The 20,407-nt window shown below is 37.8% G+C and overlaps 1 protein-coding gene across 1 annotated transcript in view; it reads right to left on the reverse strand.

Moving 5' to 3' along the window:
* Positions 1 to 106: 106 nt before the first annotated feature.
* The window catches only part of dnah7 (dynein, axonemal, heavy chain 7), a 58,192-nt gene continuing 37,891 nt past the window's right edge, over positions 107 to 20,407 (reverse strand). The window contains 22 exon segments of the mRNA XM_056754293.1: positions 107 to 319; positions 1,804 to 1,907; positions 2,461 to 2,638; positions 3,662 to 3,814; positions 5,430 to 5,660; positions 5,776 to 5,913; positions 8,068 to 8,253; positions 9,114 to 9,275; positions 9,370 to 9,570; positions 10,061 to 10,222; positions 10,772 to 10,948; positions 11,152 to 11,228; positions 11,231 to 11,243; positions 11,351 to 11,545; positions 12,072 to 12,198; positions 12,482 to 12,817; positions 12,920 to 13,053; positions 14,177 to 14,367; positions 15,510 to 15,664; positions 15,966 to 16,129; positions 18,034 to 18,219; positions 19,573 to 19,753. Of these exon segments, the coding sequence (XP_056610271.1) occupies positions 113 to 319; positions 1,804 to 1,907; positions 2,461 to 2,638; positions 3,662 to 3,814; positions 5,430 to 5,660; positions 5,776 to 5,913; positions 8,068 to 8,253; positions 9,114 to 9,275; positions 9,370 to 9,570; positions 10,061 to 10,222; positions 10,772 to 10,948; positions 11,152 to 11,228; positions 11,231 to 11,243; positions 11,351 to 11,545; positions 12,072 to 12,198; positions 12,482 to 12,817; positions 12,920 to 13,053; positions 14,177 to 14,367; positions 15,510 to 15,664; positions 15,966 to 16,129; positions 18,034 to 18,219; positions 19,573 to 19,753 (3,658 nt within the window). The 3' untranslated portion in view covers positions 107 to 112.

Here is a 20,407-nt window from a genome sequence, read left to right on the forward strand (position 1 = left end):
TTTACAAAGACTACTATGTAAATTATGAGGTTATTAAAAATCCACATCTTTTATTATACTAAACATTACAGCCTGCAGAGATGGACAGATTCAGGCATTTCAAGCTGCAGATCTATGAGTTAAGCTGGCACAGTAAGGCCACCCCGCGGCGAATCCAGTGCTCTGGAGGCACATCTGAATTTAGGCTCATGGCAATAACATAGTTAGTAGAATGTCCTGTGGTAGAAAGGGTCCCACGTCTTTCACTGGTCTTGTAGACTGGAGAAACGTAACACTGCCGTTCAGGAATGTCCTGCTTCCTCATGGGTTTCAGCCAAATCTGCACACAGACAGTATAGAGAGTAGTCAGAGCTTCTATCTCAAGAATTTGTTTAATACATTTAACACACATTTGTTTTATTCAATTCATTATTCTAACAGAGAATAAAAAAATGAATTCAAAAAAATGTGTGTAAATCTATGAGAAGTCACTGATATGACTACAAATGTAGAACTATTCCAGTATTCCCCTGCTAAAACCCATTTCCCAGTTGGTTTGGTAATTTTAAAGCTAAATACACTGTCACCATAAACCCACGCAAAGCCTGAGGAGACCTTTATCAGACCTCAGAAAACAAAAAAAATGTTTATTAGACATTGTCAGTTTTAATAAGACTCGGGTGTGTGTGTGTTTATTCGCTGAAATGCATTCAGACGAAATTAATGGCTTTCTGAGAAATTAGCATTTCAAAGTGTTGTTTTTACCGTAAGTAACAATTGCATGCGTAATTAAGTTCTGCGCTTGTCAAAAACCTATTTTGGTAATAAGCCGTCCTGGAATGTCTGAATATTAAACATCAGCGAATGCATTTTTTATAATGGCAACATGCATTGTGAAACAGACAGAATGTTTGTGGGGGGATTAATAAAATAACTTTGTTGAACACACTTACAAAATAGAAAGTCAAAACAGCTTATTTGAATATCTCGTAATATGGTTTTTATGTTGTATACGGGCATTATTCGCACTCCCTTCCCGTATTACATTAAATACAAACTAATTTTGTTGTGAACAGTTTTCTTCTCCATCTCCATAGACTTTCAGAGGTCCCAAGATGACTTCTTGTATTGTATGGTGTTAAAAACAGCTGCCTTTAGGGAAATCTGTGGAGTCAGCACAGACCCTCTGCAGGGCACAATAATGCACAAATGCAAATTCGCCTTCATGTGTATTTGGTACTACAAAGAAAATAAAGTGTTACTTTTGCTACGGATCTATGCTGTCATCATTTACTCATCCTCATTTCTTTGTTCTGATGACCACAATGAAACATATCTGGAAGAATGCTCGTAACCAAACAGTTCTTGGCCATCTTTGAGTAGTCAATGGTGACCAAGAACTGTTTGGTTACGAGCATTCTTCCAAATATCTTTCTCTGTGTTCATCAGAACAAAGAAATGTATAGAGGGCGAGTAGATGAGGACAGAATTTATATTTTGGGGTGAACTGTCCCTTTGAATAACTGTTTTTATTTATTTTTTATTTATTAACCTCACAAAAAAGGTTTACATTTTCTTGCGTGGTTGCATATGCTGTGCTTCCATAAAATGAAACCTTTGTGTCCATAATTACTAAAGTTGTGCTTGCAATGAGTCCATTTGCAGGTTTCATGCATTTTCACAGATTCATAAAATAAATGATGTTATAAGCCTTATCTGTCCCAGTCTGTCATGGGTGGCTAAGATAAAATGAGTCGATAGTAATGGCAGAAAGTTTTGGATAAAGTGAAGTGTGAAGACGAGAGGGAACTTAAAGTTTCTCACCACAGGCATGGTGTCATGAAGGATTTTGGGGAAAGACTCTGCCAACCGCTTTGTCTTGCGATCCCAGCGTGCACCATCCAAAAACAAGCCACAAATGTAAATGCCTGATGGGAATACATACACAAACTAACATAAAACTCTCCACAACAGCATGATACAAAGCATGGGCATTGAGTACTGAACTATATCCAAACTTTTCGTTACTGATCGCAATGCATGCTGGGATGTTTCTCCCCCATGAAAATGAGGCTAATAAAGCTACCTTGTTAAAGGGAGCAAAATGATGCCACCTGCCTATCTAAGAGTGCTCGCTTTTTATTCAACGCTACGTTTGAAAAGAAAGCAAGCGACTGAACTCTACATAAAACTGAGTAGTGCACCACGATGCATCTGATAAAGCACTCGCAAAAACAGCAGCACATGCAGTTGTGATGGATTTCCTCTGGAGAGACTCATCTTGTACTGATGAAAGAGCAGCAGGGGTCTGATGTCAGTGCACTGTAATGTTGACTCTGATTGATGCCACTCAACCACAGCAAGAGGTTAATGAAACAGCGCGTCTCTCTTTCCTTTGTCCCTTGTTACCCATTTCCCTCTCATATATTTTACATTTCACGCTTGTCAATGCTTTCTTTTCTCCCTCTTTGTCTTTCTCACCGTCCTCTGGGGAGCTTTTGTACTCCTCGTCCTCCATGACTTCAAAGTCGAAGCTGAGCAGGTCAATGGGAATGGTGTACTTTCTGGCGTAATTCTGCTGGCTTCCCGTGAGGAAGGCCTGAGTGAAGAAAAACCCAGACATCCAGAACACTGCAGGTGTGCCTTCCTTGTACCATTGCTGTGTGGATGAAACGGACAAAACCAACAAATCAGAAGAGTCACAATATTTGTGTCAAAGGCCAAAATAAAGCTTTGGAATGTTATTGTGTTTTCCTTTATCGGATTGAAAAATGAACTTGTTCATGTGCGGTACAGTCATGGTGGCCACGATGGCCAAAAAAACTGAACACAATGAAATTATGATGTTTATGATATTTATGTCTCAAACTAACTTTTCAGATATTGCGTTAATATGAAGAGTTTGGTTCCAAAAGGAGATAACATCACTTTTAAAGCTTTTCAAAAATCATGTTTTTTTTTTAGTGTCAATCAAACTGCAGTTGGTCTGTTTTGATTTTGGCCATAATAAAAAACAGCTTTCAAACAATAAAAACATCATAACATCATAAAAAAACAAGATTTTTGAAACACTTTAAAAACGGGTCATCTCATTTTGGAACCAAATCCTTCAAATTCTTTTGGCCACAATAATTATGTTGTGTGTCTGATATTGTGACAGTATGGTTGCATTGATATAAAAATGTTGGCTACCCCAAAATATTCCCCTACCCAAACTAAAATTACAAAACTACAAAAAGGAATAAATATTAACAATCTACACTATTTTGCTTAAAACTAATAAAAACTAATACACAATGTGGCATTTTCCCGGACAGGGTTTAGGTCTAGTCCCAGACTAAAATAAATATTAGCGCTGTCTAAACTAAAAACAGCTTGCGCTGACAATATATCAGTGCCATTGATGTCTCAGGCTGCACACCTGTAATGTGTTTTTGTAAGGCATGTTTATAAAAACGACTTAAATGTCAATTGAACTTAGGCCTAGTCCTGGTTTAAGCTCATCCAAAAGCTAATGCTTTATTGTGACAAATAAATTTGGGCATTATAACAACATTATAATGTTCAGAATGACAGATGACTACAAATAGATAACTATAGACAGATAGCTACATAAAATAGTAAACATTACTGTGAAAGGTGTGCAAACTATGGTGAAATGAGTGTCAGCTTCATGACTTACGTGTAAAAACTTGAGTCGTTGAAGAAAGTCATTAATGTAGCTTCCCAGGGGTTTGAGACTAGGATATGATTTCTTCATCCACATTGCGGGAATCCGGCCCTTCAGAATGCTACTCACTACCTCTTCCAGCTCACCAGACATCACCACCAAACCCTAAACCAGAGAGACAAACAAATAAAAGTAATGTCTTTTCATTGTGTTTTAGACCTTCATCAGATCTGTTGTTTATTCACAAAGAACATTAAAGATGCAGAGTTCTTCTTTCATGTGTTCTACTTTTCACGTATTTGGTGTGATATAGAGGTGAATGAGCACAAATGATAATGGATGAGAATGGAAAGGGAGATAGAGATGACTCTGGGCAGAACTTAAGCTCTGGTCAGTGAGTTATTTTAGGGTTAAAGGATAAGGTTCATATGTCTAAAATGAAGGCCAGTGGGTGTGATCAAATCTCAGCAGATGCATCTCTCTCACCCGGCAGGAGAGTAATGCTAACTGGGATCGGAGCTGTCATTCACACAACAGGACAAAGAGTCTCAGCTGAGAGCACAGCATTAGGACCTGCCCTGTGGTGGCATACATTTTCCTGGTCTCTTTCAGCAGGGAGTGAATGTTCAAAGACTTTCAGAAGAAACACTTAGAAGTTATAGTATAGGTTTCAACAAAAGACATAAACAGTAGAGGGGTCAGGTCCAAACCTCATCTGCTTCGCCCCATTTTATCGGTTACAGTAGCTTTCTATGAAAAGCTTTAGAAAATGACTGCAATGAGTTAGTTTTATTAGTTATTTGATTTGCATTTTACAATAAGGTTGTTTTTGTTAGCTCATGATAGCTAATGTATTACATAATGTTTACAATGAACAATACTTCTACAGCTTTTATTTTATTTATAGTCCAAGTTATGTTTATTTCAGCATTTACTAATGCATTTCATACATCAAATGATATAACTGTTAACATTAGTTAATGCTCCATCAACTAACGTGAATAATAGTATTGAAAGAAGATTAATAAATGCTGAAAACATTTATTGTTGATTATTAGTTCATGATAGCTAATGCATTTATTAATGTTAACAAATACAACCTGTAAAGATTATAAAGAAAACATGCCTTTGGAAATATGAGCTGACAAACTTTGAGCTTTTCAAGAAATATATTAAGATACTAATATCTTAATAAATAGATTAGGGTCCATTTCTCACTATTAACTAACTATTAATTATAAACTAATAATGAACTAATTTATGCTTGTAAGGTAGTTGTTAGGTTTAGGTATTGGGTTGGATTAAGAGATCAAGAATAGGGATAGACATTAATATGTGTTTTATACGTACAATTTACAACCAATAAGCATGTTCATAAGCAAGTAGTTAAAAATGAATTTGTGTACATTAATATAAAGTGTAAATGAAATATTTTAATTAGCGATGCACCGATATATCGGCCAATAATCGGTATCGGCCGATAGTTTACAAATAGCCGATGTTTAGGACTGATATATTCTGTCAATTAAAAGAAGACGAAAGTTAAGAAATATATATTTAAACTTTAGAATCGGTATCGTCAGGTATTCTAAAATAATCGGCTATCGGTATCGGCGGAGAAAATTAATTTTAGTGTATCTCTAATTTTAACATATAAATATACTATTCTGACAGCATTGCTTCCACCAGACTCTAAATTCCTCCAAAATTTCACCAGACCAGAAATATTGAGGATTTTAAAACCCCTGCAGACTAGATTTCTAAACCTTCTTGTTCTGACCTTGATGGCTTTCTGGATGTTCGTGCAAGAATCCCTGATGGTCTGCAGGAGTTTGTTAAATCGTCCCATCTCTTGCACCAGCACCGTGTTCATGCTTTGGTTATAGCTGGTGGGAAACCTGCGCATGGCAGCGTCTATGTCAAAATCTGGGGGAAGTTTATTCAGGACATCCGCAGCCACCTCATACACCATCTCATCTGTAGACGTGGCGCTACCACCAGAGGAACGGGACTAGGAGAGAAATAGAGCAAGTTTGTTTAAACTGATTACCCCGTGAAGCAAATCAACAACTAAAAATCCAGTTTGTGGAAAATTATGTACAAATAAATAAAATATATTTCCACACCTGCGTGAGAAGAATGCTGTCGAAAAGCAGCTGGGTTTCCACTTGGTCCTTCGTAATATCAGCGTTGGCGTTCATGCCAAAGACTTCAGGTGAGGGATTTAGCGGAAGTGTCTTGGTGTACTCGATGTAACTGTTATACTGCAAAAGAAACAATCGGCTTCTTAATGCAACACCGAACCCGGGATGGTGATGCTAAATAATGGCATGCACTTAAAACAGGCTACCCTTGAGATTGCTGACATTTATAATAATGGCTATGCAAATGATATTCATGAATAAAAGATTTCCAGAGGAAATGCCAAATAAAATTGGGCATAGATTATACATGTGCTAGCAAATAAATCAGACATCACCACTGGCAGCGACCTGCTGTGATTAGTTATTGCACTTATAGCTCATAATCCTTTTCAGAACATTCATGAGTGGCGGTCCATTGCATTTCCAAAGATGTATGTTCTTTATTCTAGCAAAATCAATCATACTGTATCTGTAGCATTAAAGCAAGCCGTATAATGCAGGAGGAGTAATGAGCTCACAGAGACCCTGATGCACACAAACGTTGTTGTTTTCTCTTGTTACTGCTTTTCTATTGTCACGACTGCCACAGACATTTGAGATGCGGAGAATGCAAAACAATACATTTAATAAGAATACACAAGATTCACTGAATGAACATAACACAGACAAGAACAGACCACACAGGGGCAAACATTGTGTGTATAAATAGAGTCTATGTGATGAGGATCTATCCATCCATCCATCTCTCTCTCTCTCATCTATCTTTCTACCTACCTACCTACCTACATACCTTTCTTTCTTTCTTTCTTTCCACAAAGCAATTGTAGACCAACAACTAGGTGAAGCTCTGGGCAAATTGATTCGTATGTTTTTGAGTCAAGTGTTTTTAAATTGCGGGGTTCTTTTCACATTGAATGTGAACAGGATACAATTGCAGTTTATAAATTTTCTTATTGGGGAAGCTAAACTTACCATATGACAAGGGAAAAAAAAACAGAAAATAAGAATGGTCAAGATATCATAACTCTTTTTAAAGCATAAAATGTAAAATCAAGAAATGTTGTTGAGTTTAAGTATTATAAAGCAATGAAGGACTTGGGGGCTTTTGAGTTTCAGTGGTGTTTTAATAATGTTGTTTGTGCCGTGGTGGAGGGTGAATTATTTTTTACTTTGTTGTGGTGTTAAGTGTATATTTTGTATTTATTTATTTTATTTTATTTATTTTTTGTTGTATTTTTGTTTTGTTTGACTTTGGTATAAGAATAATATGAATAAAAGTTGAGGTTAAAAATCTTAAAAAAATCTAATCTTTCTTTCTTCCTTCCTACCTGTGTTTCTTTCTTTCTATCTGTCTGTCTTTCTTTCTTTCTTTCTTTCTTTCTTTCTTTATTTCATTCTTTCCTTCCTTCCTTCCTATCTTTCTTTTTCTTTCTTTCTTTCTTTCTTTCTTTCTTTCTTTCTTTCATTTCACCTACCTACCTACCTACATTTCTATCTATCTATCTATCTATCTATCTATCTATCTATCTATCTATCTATCTATCTATCTATCTATCTATCTATCTATCTATCTATCTATCTATCTATCTATCTATCATCTATCTATCTATCTATCTATCTATCTATCTATCTATCTATCTATCTATCTATCTATCTATCTATCTATCTACACATTGGAAGTCCGGTTTTCTAAAATTGTGATATTTTTGAGGTTTACAAACTTTCCGGAAACAGTTTCCAATAATGTAGCCAACAAAAGTAACGTTTCCTTAGTGTTTGCTAGCAATTTTCTCTGATCCCACTGTGATAATGTGACCACGGTGTGCTGTTCTCCAAGGAAAAAAGGTAGAGTGCACAACCCATGACAGCCACCAACTGTGTGACAGGGTGACAGGAACATTCTTTCTCGAAAAACAGTGATGCAATTTTGATGTTCTTTCACAGATCCACATACTGCATACCTTCGAATGTTTACATTGAAAAATAACATTTACCTGCATGTTTATATGGTAAACTAAACACTGTATGTGGTCCATCACTTTTGTCAGAGATAATTCAGTCATCATTAATGCACCCTCATTTTAAACCTGTGCGACTTATAAATATAAGAAGATATTTTGACATCCATTGTATGGACACAAATTTCTGGAAATATCTTTTTGTGTTCCACAGAAGAAAGAGTCGTACAGATTTTGAACCACAGGAGGGTGAACAAAAAAAAATAATGACATTTTGGGTGAACTATTCCTTTAAAAACAGTGTGTAGTCTCTTACATCTCCTTCAGGTGGTGAGTAGTAGATGCCACTGGGATCAAACTTGTAATCAGGGTTATCAGTGATCTCAGGTGTGTAGAATATGGAAAGTATGGTGCGCAACGTCCTGCGATCCCAGTCGTCTGTAACACGACCTCCATAGTTACATTCACCTGTCATGTAGCGAATGGCATCGAAGGGGATTTCCTGGAGAGTTAAACAAGATTGTGTTGTAACAGTGCAAACTGTAGTTTTGTTCATATGTACAGTATCAACATTAATACAATTTTAGAACAAACAATAGATAGTTATGTTAACTAATTGAATTACTGAAAATGCTGTCATTATTGAATGCTGACACAGGACAAACATGTCTGTCTATAGATCCTCCTAAATATTACACTCTAGACCTTTAATGAATAAAGAACATGATGCCATCTCCACTTTTATGATGCTATCTAAAATTGCATATCTTTCATCAATGGAGCAAATGAACAGAGGACATAAGCTCCTATAGCCCCACTGCAATGCAAAACAGAATTAAAGTCTCATAAAAGCGGTTCACTTGAGCATGACTCTGACAGAGAGGTCTCAGACGAGGGCTTTGCCTCTATAACTCTCTCACCCCATTGTTGAAATCGCTTCAAAAAGCAACAACCTTTCTGCCAGTCTTGAAAGTGCGGCCGCTCAACAAAGGCTCTTTTTTATGAAGTGGAGGTGCGTGTCAGCCCGGTGGGTTCGATATACCGATCTTTGTGCGGGTATGAAAAGATGGACAGAGGAGTGGCGGGATTGTGACATTTCCTGTTGAAATTTCCCTTGCTAATGCAGTGGGTGGCACTCTGTACTACTGGAGAAATGTCAGAGCATTCAGAGAGGCTCTTGATCAGCTTATGCAGTCTGCTTGTTTTGAAAGGAAGACGGGAAGTTCGAGAAGCGCTTCTCTGAAGTTGTGGAAATGTCAAGAACAGTCTTTTTTTAAGGGCACGCAGAAAAGCGTGAAAAGCGAAAGGGTGAGGCGAAGATAGTGTGTGTGATGCTTGTGAACATTTTTTTTGTGATCTCACCTCGTACTGGTCTAAAAACATGTGTAGCTGCTGGACAGAGATGCGCAGGTCTGTTTCGTTAAACTCATAGGGAATGTTCCACCCGAGAGGACCGAATTTTCTCCTCTCTTGGCTCAGGCCGTGGAAGAAGCACAGGCTATACAGAAGCTTCTTGAAGACAGCCTGAAACACACAGAGATTTGTGTTTGCCGCGACATTAAAGAATGAACAAGCACTTTCTATGATAGAAGATAAAAAGTCTGTGTTAAGCACCTACCGATTTTGAGCTGCTGTCAAAGAACTCAGGGTCAGATATGGGGTCCATGTAGAAGGAGCGGATGATGTTGGCGCGCAGCCCCTTGGGGGCCTCATTGGTCATTTTGACTCCGTTTTGCAGTACAGCCACAGGGAAGTTAGGAGAGGGGTAACTGGTAAGCCATAGACGGAAGTCTGGGTGAGTGGTGTCTGGATTCAGCTCCTGAGGAAAGTCAAAATGCGGCTTTAAAATGTTTTTTTAATGATAAATGTTCTAGGAAATTAAAGGGACAGTTCACCAAAAAAAGAATATGTGTTCATCATATACTCACCCTTATGTCATTTCTAACCTGTATGACATTCTTCTAATACTTTAAAGAATGTTGGTAACTAAACGTCCATTGTATGGAAACAACACCACTCAGACATTTTACAAAATATCTTCTTTTGTGTTTCACAGAAGAAAAGTCATATACAGGATTTAAACAACAAAATAATGACAGATTTTTGTGTGTGTGTATGTGTGTGTGAAACCCAGACTGCATCATTGCCATCTACTGCAAAAGAACACAAGCAGTGTGTTTGTACACATTAAAAATATGTTGTTTATTTGTGCGGTTAAATGACACGTATTACACATAAATACAAATTAACAATCATTTGTGTAAAATAATGCAATGACCTGCCATCACAGTCAAGTCTTTGTGTAGTACCTCACAGACACGCTCAAGTGTGGGCATCCAGGAGGTGGCCAGGTGGCAGTTTTGTAAGACCACCCATGTTCCCTCTTTCACACCAGTCTTGATCATGCTCATTGCGATTGGACCCTGACCCTGACCCAGAGACAGAGAAGAAAGCCTGTTTCCTGTGAAGCCCTGAACAATGAGCCAGACAGCATGTGTTAATAACAACAGTATAGTTATCATTATAAACAAGAAAAACAAGTGGTCATCTATCACTCCTAAACCAAAACTTGCAGTTTAAGCTCTTGGATAATGATAATAAAGAATTAAGCGGCATCTATTGGTGAGGTTAAGAATTGCAACCAACGGCTCACTCCACCCCTTCCCTTTTGAAGCACTATGGTGGCTGACACAAGACTAAGATGTCGCCACATTTCGCTTCTTTGCCGAAGCAGAGAACGTTTATACAAAACGCGCTGTGTAGAGGAGTTTGTCCATTCAGGGCTACTGTAGAAACAACATGGCTAATTCCATGTAAGGGGATCCGCGGAGTATATAGATAAAAAAATTGCTCATTCTTAGGTAATAAAAAGATAACGCTTCATTATTTAAGGTCTTTATACATCTCTGAAGACATAGTTATGTATATAATATTGAATTTCTGTCAGTAGATCTTCCCAAAAACTACACACCGGACCTTTAAGTCAAAATTTGAAAATGATCTGCCATTATAGTTAGCACCTGCTCCTCGCCAAACTTTAGAAGAGCAGCCATGGGGTCTGATCCTGGGGAAAGGATGAAGATCAGTGGAGCGCAGCAGTGACTGTCTCCAAATGCAGCGGCCAGATTAAAGGGTGGAACCTCGATAAATTGCTGCCCAAGGTTGTCTGACACGAACTCCTGTACCATGGGAACAACCTGACATGGGCAGAGACAGAGAGAAACAGAGCAATAGCAGATTTAGGATGTAACAGCGAGTTATATTTATAAATAATTATATTTTCCATCTCTTGCTTTGTCCACCACCTCTGATTCTAAAGTAAGGATGCCTTAGATTTTTCCTTTAAAATCAGCATAAAAATTTTGTAAACCCTACTCGATGTTTTAAGAGTATAGCACACCTTATCTGGCCGCAAGCATCGTATCACCAGCATCCGCTGGAACTGACCCAACTTTTCCTGCCACTCAGATGGAAAGAACTGTGATGGGGGTCCTGGAGAACGCACGCACAGCATGAAATGAAAAATCTGGTGATCTTTTCATACCCCCTCTGCCCGTTTCACACCAAAGAGCGAGAAAAAAATAGCGTTTCCGTGGCACCTTGCTGTCATAGACCCTTTTCCAATCCTCCTGCAGATGGTCGAGGTCTTTCCGCAGACCTTTAAAGCCCTCCATTTGATCAAGTCGACAGATTTCATCCCAGGATGTTTTGGGCAGCCAGGAACAGGGGTTCAAATGTGGATTATCCAAACCTACTCCACCTGTCAGGAGAAAACGCCATTCCTTCTCATCCACCTGGAATAAAAGAATAGCAAATAGAAAAGTCTTACGTGCATAATCTTATATGTTAGAATAAATGACACTGCTTTGAGAATTTTTGATTTCATGAAAACAAACAGTTTGGATTTGACCTTTTGATTCTAAATTAAATGTACTCCATAAAACAGTGAATGAGTCCTGAAGCTCGACTGCGCTCGCTCTGAAATATAATTTGATTCAGAAGCTGACAGGATTACTGACAGCACAATAAACTGATGATAGACAGTTGAGACTGGAGTACTAGCTCAGGCACTGAGAGTCAGTGTGATGAACATAAATCAACAAAACATTAGTTGAAACAGTGAAGAAGATATAAACACTGCGTGCAGACATGCAGGCAAGACAAAGTCGACGACCGTACAAATAAGCCATTGACCTTAAGATGACTTGTGTGGAAGTAAACTCTTGATTCTCGCTAGTCTGGTATTTGTTGGCTGAACTTATGTTTTGACTGGGATATTATTCCATTAAATCACAGCCGTGTACAGGCCGATTTACTCACCAGCTTGTTGTGTTTCATCAGGTTTATGCTCAGACAAAAGGAGAAGAGGAGTTTGTCCTTCTCGAAGAGTGACCGGCACACGTTGATGTAAAGCGCGTATGTAAAATGGTCCTTCAGAATCTGCAGTCTAAATAAACAGAGAAAGAGAGCTTTAACAGACAGACCAATGAGATGAATTTTGAAAACATCTTGAGAAAATCTAGACATTTTGAAGAAAGTTGGATAAGCGAACTGCACTGGCCACCATTCACTTCTATTGTATGCAAGGTTCCAGTTAACAACATTCTTCAAATTCGATTTTTGGGTGAACTATAACTTTAAGTGTCAAGATATTTAAAGTGCTTCAACTATTTAACGTAAAACTTTATTATCTAAATGAAATATTGTGCAGTGAGAAAGTGACAGAATACCTCTGCTCAAGAAGGTCACTTTTCTGAGAATTCTCAATGGAAGATATGAAGAGGTTGATGAACCAGCTCAAAGAATACTGGTACATGGGCTCGATGTTGGCCAGGTCAGCGATGGAAAAAAACAAAATGGAAGAGTGGACGGCGATGGGGGTGTAGCCCTGGCGGGTCTCGTCGATCTTCTGCTCCGTGGCCTCTGCGATGGCCTGTTTACTAGATATGTCATTGGCCAGATCTTTAGACGATGAGAGGACCTGAACTGCCACCTCATCTTCTAAAATGTTCCCCTCTGATGCAGAGAGCACTTCGAGAATTTTATCTTCTATAACCTTCAGCTGTCTACAGAGATAATAGAAAGAGAGTTCATGGTTATTTCTTGACAGTTTTGTTTGTATTTCTACACTTGGTCTACACTATGTTTCTTAAGGTTATAATGTGTACCTCTTGTTCTCAGCTCCTTGCACAATGAGGTCCTGTTTCTCTTTCTCAAGGTCAGGTCTCTCTTTGGCCACCACAATGCCCAGCAGCTGGTCCTGCATCCCTTCAGGAGTTATCATGAAGTTCAGCAAAGTCACCTGAGCATCACAGGAGAAAAACATATCAGTAAAAATCAAGAATCTTACTTTTAATGACACCAACCCCTTCTGTTTAATATCTGCAAGAGACCCTGAAGGCTATCTTCCAAGCTTCAATTCAAGGATCTGGCATTACTAATCACAGAACTAATTGGAGTTTCCCAGAAAAAAACGATATTCCTCAGTTGGTTGCAGTTTAAAATCTGTTCACATCCCTCTACGCCAAGATTCTGTGCTTTTGTGCTTGCTAATATCAGCCATAATCATTTTTGATGAACCGCGATCCTGCACCTTGGCTCGTGGTGGGACATATTTCGCAATGAATGATGGGGACCTGAGCATCCACAACAGTATCATTTGTTTGGTCCTGTTGTGAACACCACATGCTCATTCTAAAGAGGAAATGATGTTGCAGGTTCATTAGGAAGACCAGACACACCCAGGAGACACTCTGTGACTTGTGCCAGTGCAACTAGATATTTCTACACAAAGTACAACTATAAAATGTTTGTGTATGTTTATGGATTTACAATGTTTTTGGCCAACAGAGGGAACACGTCGGAAGAATTAGTTATCAATATCATTAGATGTGTTTTGAAATACCATTGGAAAAAGTTCTCAACTTCCCTTTGCGTTGATAGTTTTCCAGTTTTTGGCCCTATTGACTTCCATTGTATTGACACAAAACAAATTATGATATCATATACAGGTTTAAAATGACATGAGGGTGAATAAATAATGATTAACTTTTTATTTTTGAGTGAACTACCCCTTTAACATTTCACTCATATGCTGTTTATGAAGATTATACATCCCATATAACTGACTTGGACCCCATTCACACATTAAAGTCGACAAAAATTTGCTTATCGGAGTGTTTCAGAACAACACCGAAATGATATCCTAGCCCTTGGATGTATATTAATCCAGTGAACATCAGCCATCTGGATCCTTTCATCCGGGCTATAATGGACACAAAATAAGCATGTGTTTCTGTGTGTTACATTATCCATGTTATTCACCATGACAGTTTAATACACACAAAAAGGTTTAGGTGACCTTCTTTCAGGGCAAAACTTTTGTTCATGTGTAGTGTTTTCTGTGTATACACGTGAAGACTCACCTTGACTGAGATCTCGGGCAGATAATGTGGGTTTCGCAGCTTGGTTGTTATGTAAAATCGGAAGTCTGGAGCATATTCGATAGTGGAATCCCCCAGCCGGATACAAATACTGCCCCCCTGTTTAAATGTCTGCTTCAGCAACAGGGGTTCAAGTATGGGGTCCAGCTCTTCACCAACATTCTCCAACAACACTGAAATACATCATGAATAAATCATTCCATCAAATGAATTTAAGATTCGCAAAATCATAACCAGCTGTTATTTTATTAATGTGCATAAAAATCATATCGGCTACCAAAGTCACCCCAATGACTCAAAGTCCAATTCAGGAGGTGGAATTGGGAACTACAGTGCAACGGCTTCAATCAAAATACATTAATAAAGAAATAAACTCAATGCAACCCCCTAGAGGAGAACAGTACAAAAACAACAAACCACAGAAGAAAGCAAAACACCGGCCTGCCCACGCAAGCCCACTGTCTGCCTTTCATCTTTGAGAGATGCTGATGAACAGCAGATGAGGACGGAAGGCAGAGGAACTCAAAGCAAGAATATAAGTCCCTTCTGCATCTCATGCTGTGTTTTTTGCATCCACCCCTGAGCCTTCTTAGAGTGTAAAGATTGACAGAAATTGTGCTTTCAGGCCATGTGTGTTACGTGCAAGAGGTAACTTTGTTGCCCTGGGGTATAGGGTGTGTGTTTATAAAAACATAACATTGACTGGTTTGGATCTAACTATGATGTGTACTTGTTTATATGGTGGAGGGGGACCCCTGGGGAGAAACACTGGAATTACAACTGGGCTAAATCGTTTTGCCCACAGATTTATTTGACCAAAGCAAATCATCTGACCAAATTCAAATGTTTTCATAGCTTAATCTCAATTATTAATATTATTGTTGTTGTTGTTTTATTATTGTTAACAATGATTTGCTACATTGGTAATATTTGTATGACAACAACAACAATAATAATACCAATGTAATAAAACAATATTAACATTCATTATAATTATTGTTATTATTAATATGAATTTTAATATTGTTTTATTACATTGGTAAGAGTTCTATGAATAATTATAATAAATAATTCATGTTAGTAATGTTAAATTACATTGATAATATTTGTATTATTATTATTTCTGTATAATAATATTATTAATGTGAATCATATTTTATTATATTCGTACAATTTTGTATTATTATTATTAAATTCCATGCAGTAAAATTAAGGCCGTACTGTTCTGTAGCGTGATTCATAATATGTGATCAATTACTAACTGAATAAAATAAAATACAGCACATTAGTATGATTCATTGTCAGTATTTCTCACCTGGTGTGCCAAACTGAATGCAGTTTTCTAATGTGCGCACAAAGTCAGAGTCACTGAGTTTTATGACGTGCAGGCTGTTGGATTTCTCCATGTTCTTCAGCCACTTGTTTGCCTGGCCCTGAGGATCAATCATCAAGGGCCACCTCCTCGCATTACTGCAGAGAAATAACATCTCAAAAACCTTCTGCCCACGACAAATCATCTTCATCTTGTGCAATACAGAAATCAAGCACTCTTTCAAGATAAGTACTCTCTACTATCATTTCCATTACGGAAAACTGTTCGCTAAATGTTCACTAGTAATTGCTTTCCAGGTCATAAATTCAAGAATATCAAATAAGTTATCCAAGACCTTTTCTTCTGCAACAGTTATTAACAGAGGGAGGTAAGATGCAAAAATGGTAGGTTATTTAAATGTGTCCAAAAGGTAAATTTTCTGGCAAAAAAGCCTCTTACGAGATAATGATAGCGTTGTCAATGGAGAAGCTGTCTGAAGGAAGGCCTGCAATAGTCCAGCTGCGGATTTTAACCGGCTCACCCAATGAGACCATCAGGGACATGTTCCTGGAGCAGGGAATACCTCTGGTCTTGCACATGTCAATCCACTCATCGGTTGCTCGCTGTAAGGGTCACACAGACACACATTCAGTACAGTAAAGTACAGTAAAGCTTAACTCAAACAGTCTGCTTTAGACACATCCACTGACGTATGCAAGAAGCTGTAATTATATTACCAGAAACACACATCCATCTATTTTTCATTATCAGTGTGTTGAAACATAATAACAGGATCGTGGACAGTACTATTGTCATTCTGACAGCTTTATTTTGGTTTAAATCTAATAAAGACTTAGTACTCACAAAGGTAATAAGCAGCGTGCCGTGTATACCTGCACAAAAGCTTATATAAAAAGGCTCTCTGTTGGGAGAAAAGATATTGCTTTCATAGAACGGAAAAATATTAGAGTTAAACTACTCCCTGTTCCCTGTGTGCTATTTCAAGCTCACCACAGCATCTCCTTGTGCGCTATAGTGCATTTTCACTGACTTCATTCATTTTTTATTAACCCTGTTCTGTTGGGTTTTAGAGGGAATGTATACAAATAATGTCCAGCGATGAATATCAAAACACTTCACATGAGACATATATAATCGTAGAGGAAATTAATAGAATTTCCTGACTATAGAAAAAAAACATGATATTGTAAAATCAATTATTGTGAGATTTTGATTTTGGTTTGTAACACAGTAAAATTAAACAGCAAAAATATCTCAAAGCCTTTTTTAACTTTGTTTTGTATAATACATGTCATGTTGTTATATACAGTGGTCGTCATAATGGCGTTTTATTTTTCCAAACTTTGTTTGTTTTATGCGTTTGTTTAACTTGCATCAGTATCTACTGTATTTACATTCTGTAAACTTCATTAACGGTATTGATTAAAAACTTATACGTTGGTCTTTGTTCATAACAGAGACCAATGTTTTGAAATATTAAGTATACAGTATATAAATACTGTGTTTTTTATATTCTGCAGTACAGTCGGTTTTAAAGTAACAACATAAACAAATGTTACTGCGCATGCATGCTTTTGTGGCCCAAACGTAACGTCTGGTACACATTCGCAAATAGTCGAATCCCTGTAAATTATTTCTGAAAATAAGCGAGAGATTTCAAGATTTGTGTCTAAAGTTAAAAGTATGTAAGTTACACGATCCAGTCAACAAATTGTTTAAAAAAAGATATACAATAAAATTAAACAAAATGTTTATTTAATACTAATAAAATAGTAATATAAATTCTTATAAATAAATAAAATATATTATTAGTCACTAGCCAGAACGATCAACAAACACAGACCGGAAGTTCATTTTGGGTCAGGAGTGGGCGTCCAATGAATCGCCCTATAACCTTATGGTTTTAGTTCTTAATGGGGTCATATGGAACGAATAAGTGTTTTTCTGTGTCTTTGGTTTGTTATAAGTTGCCTATGCGTGTATTAGACATGTAAGATTGCAAAAATGAAAGTGTCGGAAACTAAAGATGCATTCTATCTAAAAGCGAATGCTCACCCAGACCTGCCTAAAACACCTTGTGTAACCACACCCCCACAAATCTACGTCAGTTAGTGGTATGATTTGACTAAGACCGCCGTAATGTGTACGCAAGTAAGGTAAAAGACGTTACATTTTCATCACACCCTTACAGTATTCGCCCAATCACTACGCACCGGTTAACTGGCCAATCATAACACACCTCGCTTTCCAGAACAATGAGCTTTGTTAAAAATCCGTTCGTTTCAGAGAGGCGGGGCAAAGAAGAGATACAAACATTCACAGTAAGTGGAAAATACAGCGTTTTTGAACCGTAAATCGTGTATTCACATTACATTAGATCTAAGACAAACGATAATATTAGTTTTAGCCAAGTCATGTGAACCCTTTAAATCTGTAAAGATATAAACAGCGTGGGCTTGGGAGCAAAAACATGAAAAGAGATCTTGATTGTTGTAAGATAGTACACCTGTCTGAAGCTGGAGGTGAATGCACCCAGATAAGCCACAATAGCAGCTGAGATCAGAATATCTCCTGTCAGGTTGTTGTAGAGCTGCCCTAAATTAAAGGCGGTCTCGCTCCAGCGGGACTTCTCTCCTCCCAACCCACCAATGAGCTGCTCAGCACGCTTCAGCTTCTTACTACACAAGTCCACCTACAGAAATAACAAATAAAACCAAAGAACACATATTGTAAACTGAGAAAGACAAAGAAAGGATAAGAAGAGGCAAGAGGGTGCAGTGATAGTTCCATAGATTTAGCAAATAAATATGTTTAACCAGTGCACGGATCACATTCTGAACATTTAATTTACTGGTGTGTACAACATTGACTACAGGTCATTTCTTGATATTGCAAATGTTGTTAATTATGCAACAAACATTTCTGACAGTCTGCATGTACAATTTGACATTAAAAAATGAATAAAAATGCGAAACGGTGTTGGCTTAAAGAACTTTACCAGCAGGTCAGATGTTGACATAATATAATTATAAATGAAAGTTTACTACACTAAGATCTCTCCAAATAAAGCATCTAATAGATTGTTTGATCCGTTAAAGCAGTTTGGCTTCAAAGGAACACTGTCTTTGTTTGAGATGACAATGTAAGCCTGCAAAGCAGAGAATGATGGGAACTCAGCGGTTAGGCACTGAGCTGACAGCACAAGGCACCAACAGCTACACTCGCAACAATCCAACATCTAATCTACTCCCTGTGATGATTCACTGGTAATTCTTTGTGACACCGCCGAATCTGGAGCTATTTAGCTGTGGGATTATAGACACAACAAAAGTAATGAATTCCTCCATCATTCTCATTCATATTCTCATATTAAAAAATTACAACTATTAAAAACACTTCAAGTGGACCTAAAGGTTCTGCATATCCGAGGGCCTCAATTCTGGACATGCTTGAGATATCACAGCATAAACAACTTCTACCCACCAATTGGGAAAACAGACAACCTGAATTACAAACATGGAAGGAAAGGGAGCAAGGAACATGGAACATGAAAGGAAGTGAAATAGGGCAGAAAGCAGCAGCGGGGGCTTGGTTTACCCGAACCTTGCAAAACTGACAGCCAGTCTCAATAGACATATAAGAACAGAGCATGTGCGTGTATGTGTGTGCGCCCCCGTGTGATTTTTTGTGTGGGTTTAGAAACAAAAGCTTCACTCTTACGACTTCAAAGTTGCAACGTAAAAATGATCTGAAGGAAAGTAAACAAAATAGGAGAGAACAAATATTCCCTTAACTTTTCTTGATGTGAAAATACAAACAAAATTCCTTTGAAAGGGAAGTTATGTAAACAAACTTCCAGCAAAGAGGAGAGACTGTCAAAAGCATTGGGCTATACTGGAAGAAAGGTATAAAAACTAAAACCTGATATATTTTCGAACAGGGTGTGATAAATACACAAGCCCTAAGTAACAGAACCACCGTTTATTGATCATGAAAATCTGGCACACAGCATATTGTATGCTGCATGCTCAGACTTTCTGCTTACCTGATTCTCTAGGTCAACTTTTTTGTTCTTGTTGGCTTCCAGGGTCTCCTGCAGTTTGAACAGTTTGTCCTGGACTTCCTTCAAAGCAGCCTGTTTCTTCTGAAGGCTCGTCATGGCCACCTTCAGCTCCTGTTCTGCTTGTGCCAGCTTTGCTTTCTTTGGAGTCACCACCTTTGCTACTCTGTAAAGGAAAAGCTACATTTCAAAAGCTTGCACCATTAAAATGCTCTTTTACAAAATACACTGTATATTTATTTGACAAAATGTATGGGACTTTTTTGAGAGCTGTCAAACAATTACCAAAGATATTAATATTAACAAGATGTGTGACTGCCGTCACAATGAATGGCAAGGAATGCAACGGTCAATAGTGAAGGAACTCCCGCCTTCGAGTAAACGGGCCAATCAAAAAAGATTGACAATTCTCTGAGGTGGGGCTCGCGTGAGGCGCTTGCCAGCCTGTGCGCAGGCGCAGTAGATGATTCTTATCGCAATTTAAGCTTAGCAAACCGCGGTTATGATACAGTTCATGTCATGTTTAATATTTGATGGGAAATATGCTGTTTATTTGTGATTTTTGCCAGTGTTTTATAAATATCTCCCTTCCCAAATTCAAGGAAGGACTGTGGACTTGCTATGACATTAATAGCTGCCGAGAGGCGTTGCGAATATGGCCGCTGAGTGGCATCACTTCTGTAAACGGACTTTGCAATTAATCGCATCCAGAACAAAAGTTTGTTTAAATAATATATGCCTGTGTATTGTGCATATTCATTTTGTATTTATATTAACCAAAAATATAAATTATAAATAAATAAATATGTATATTTGTATA

This window comes from Triplophysa dalaica, chromosome 8 (genome assembly GCF_015846415.1).
Source record: "Triplophysa dalaica isolate WHDGS20190420 chromosome 8, ASM1584641v1, whole genome shotgun sequence".
In the NCBI taxonomy this organism is placed as follows: domain Eukaryota; kingdom Metazoa; phylum Chordata; class Actinopteri; order Cypriniformes; family Nemacheilidae; genus Triplophysa; species Triplophysa dalaica.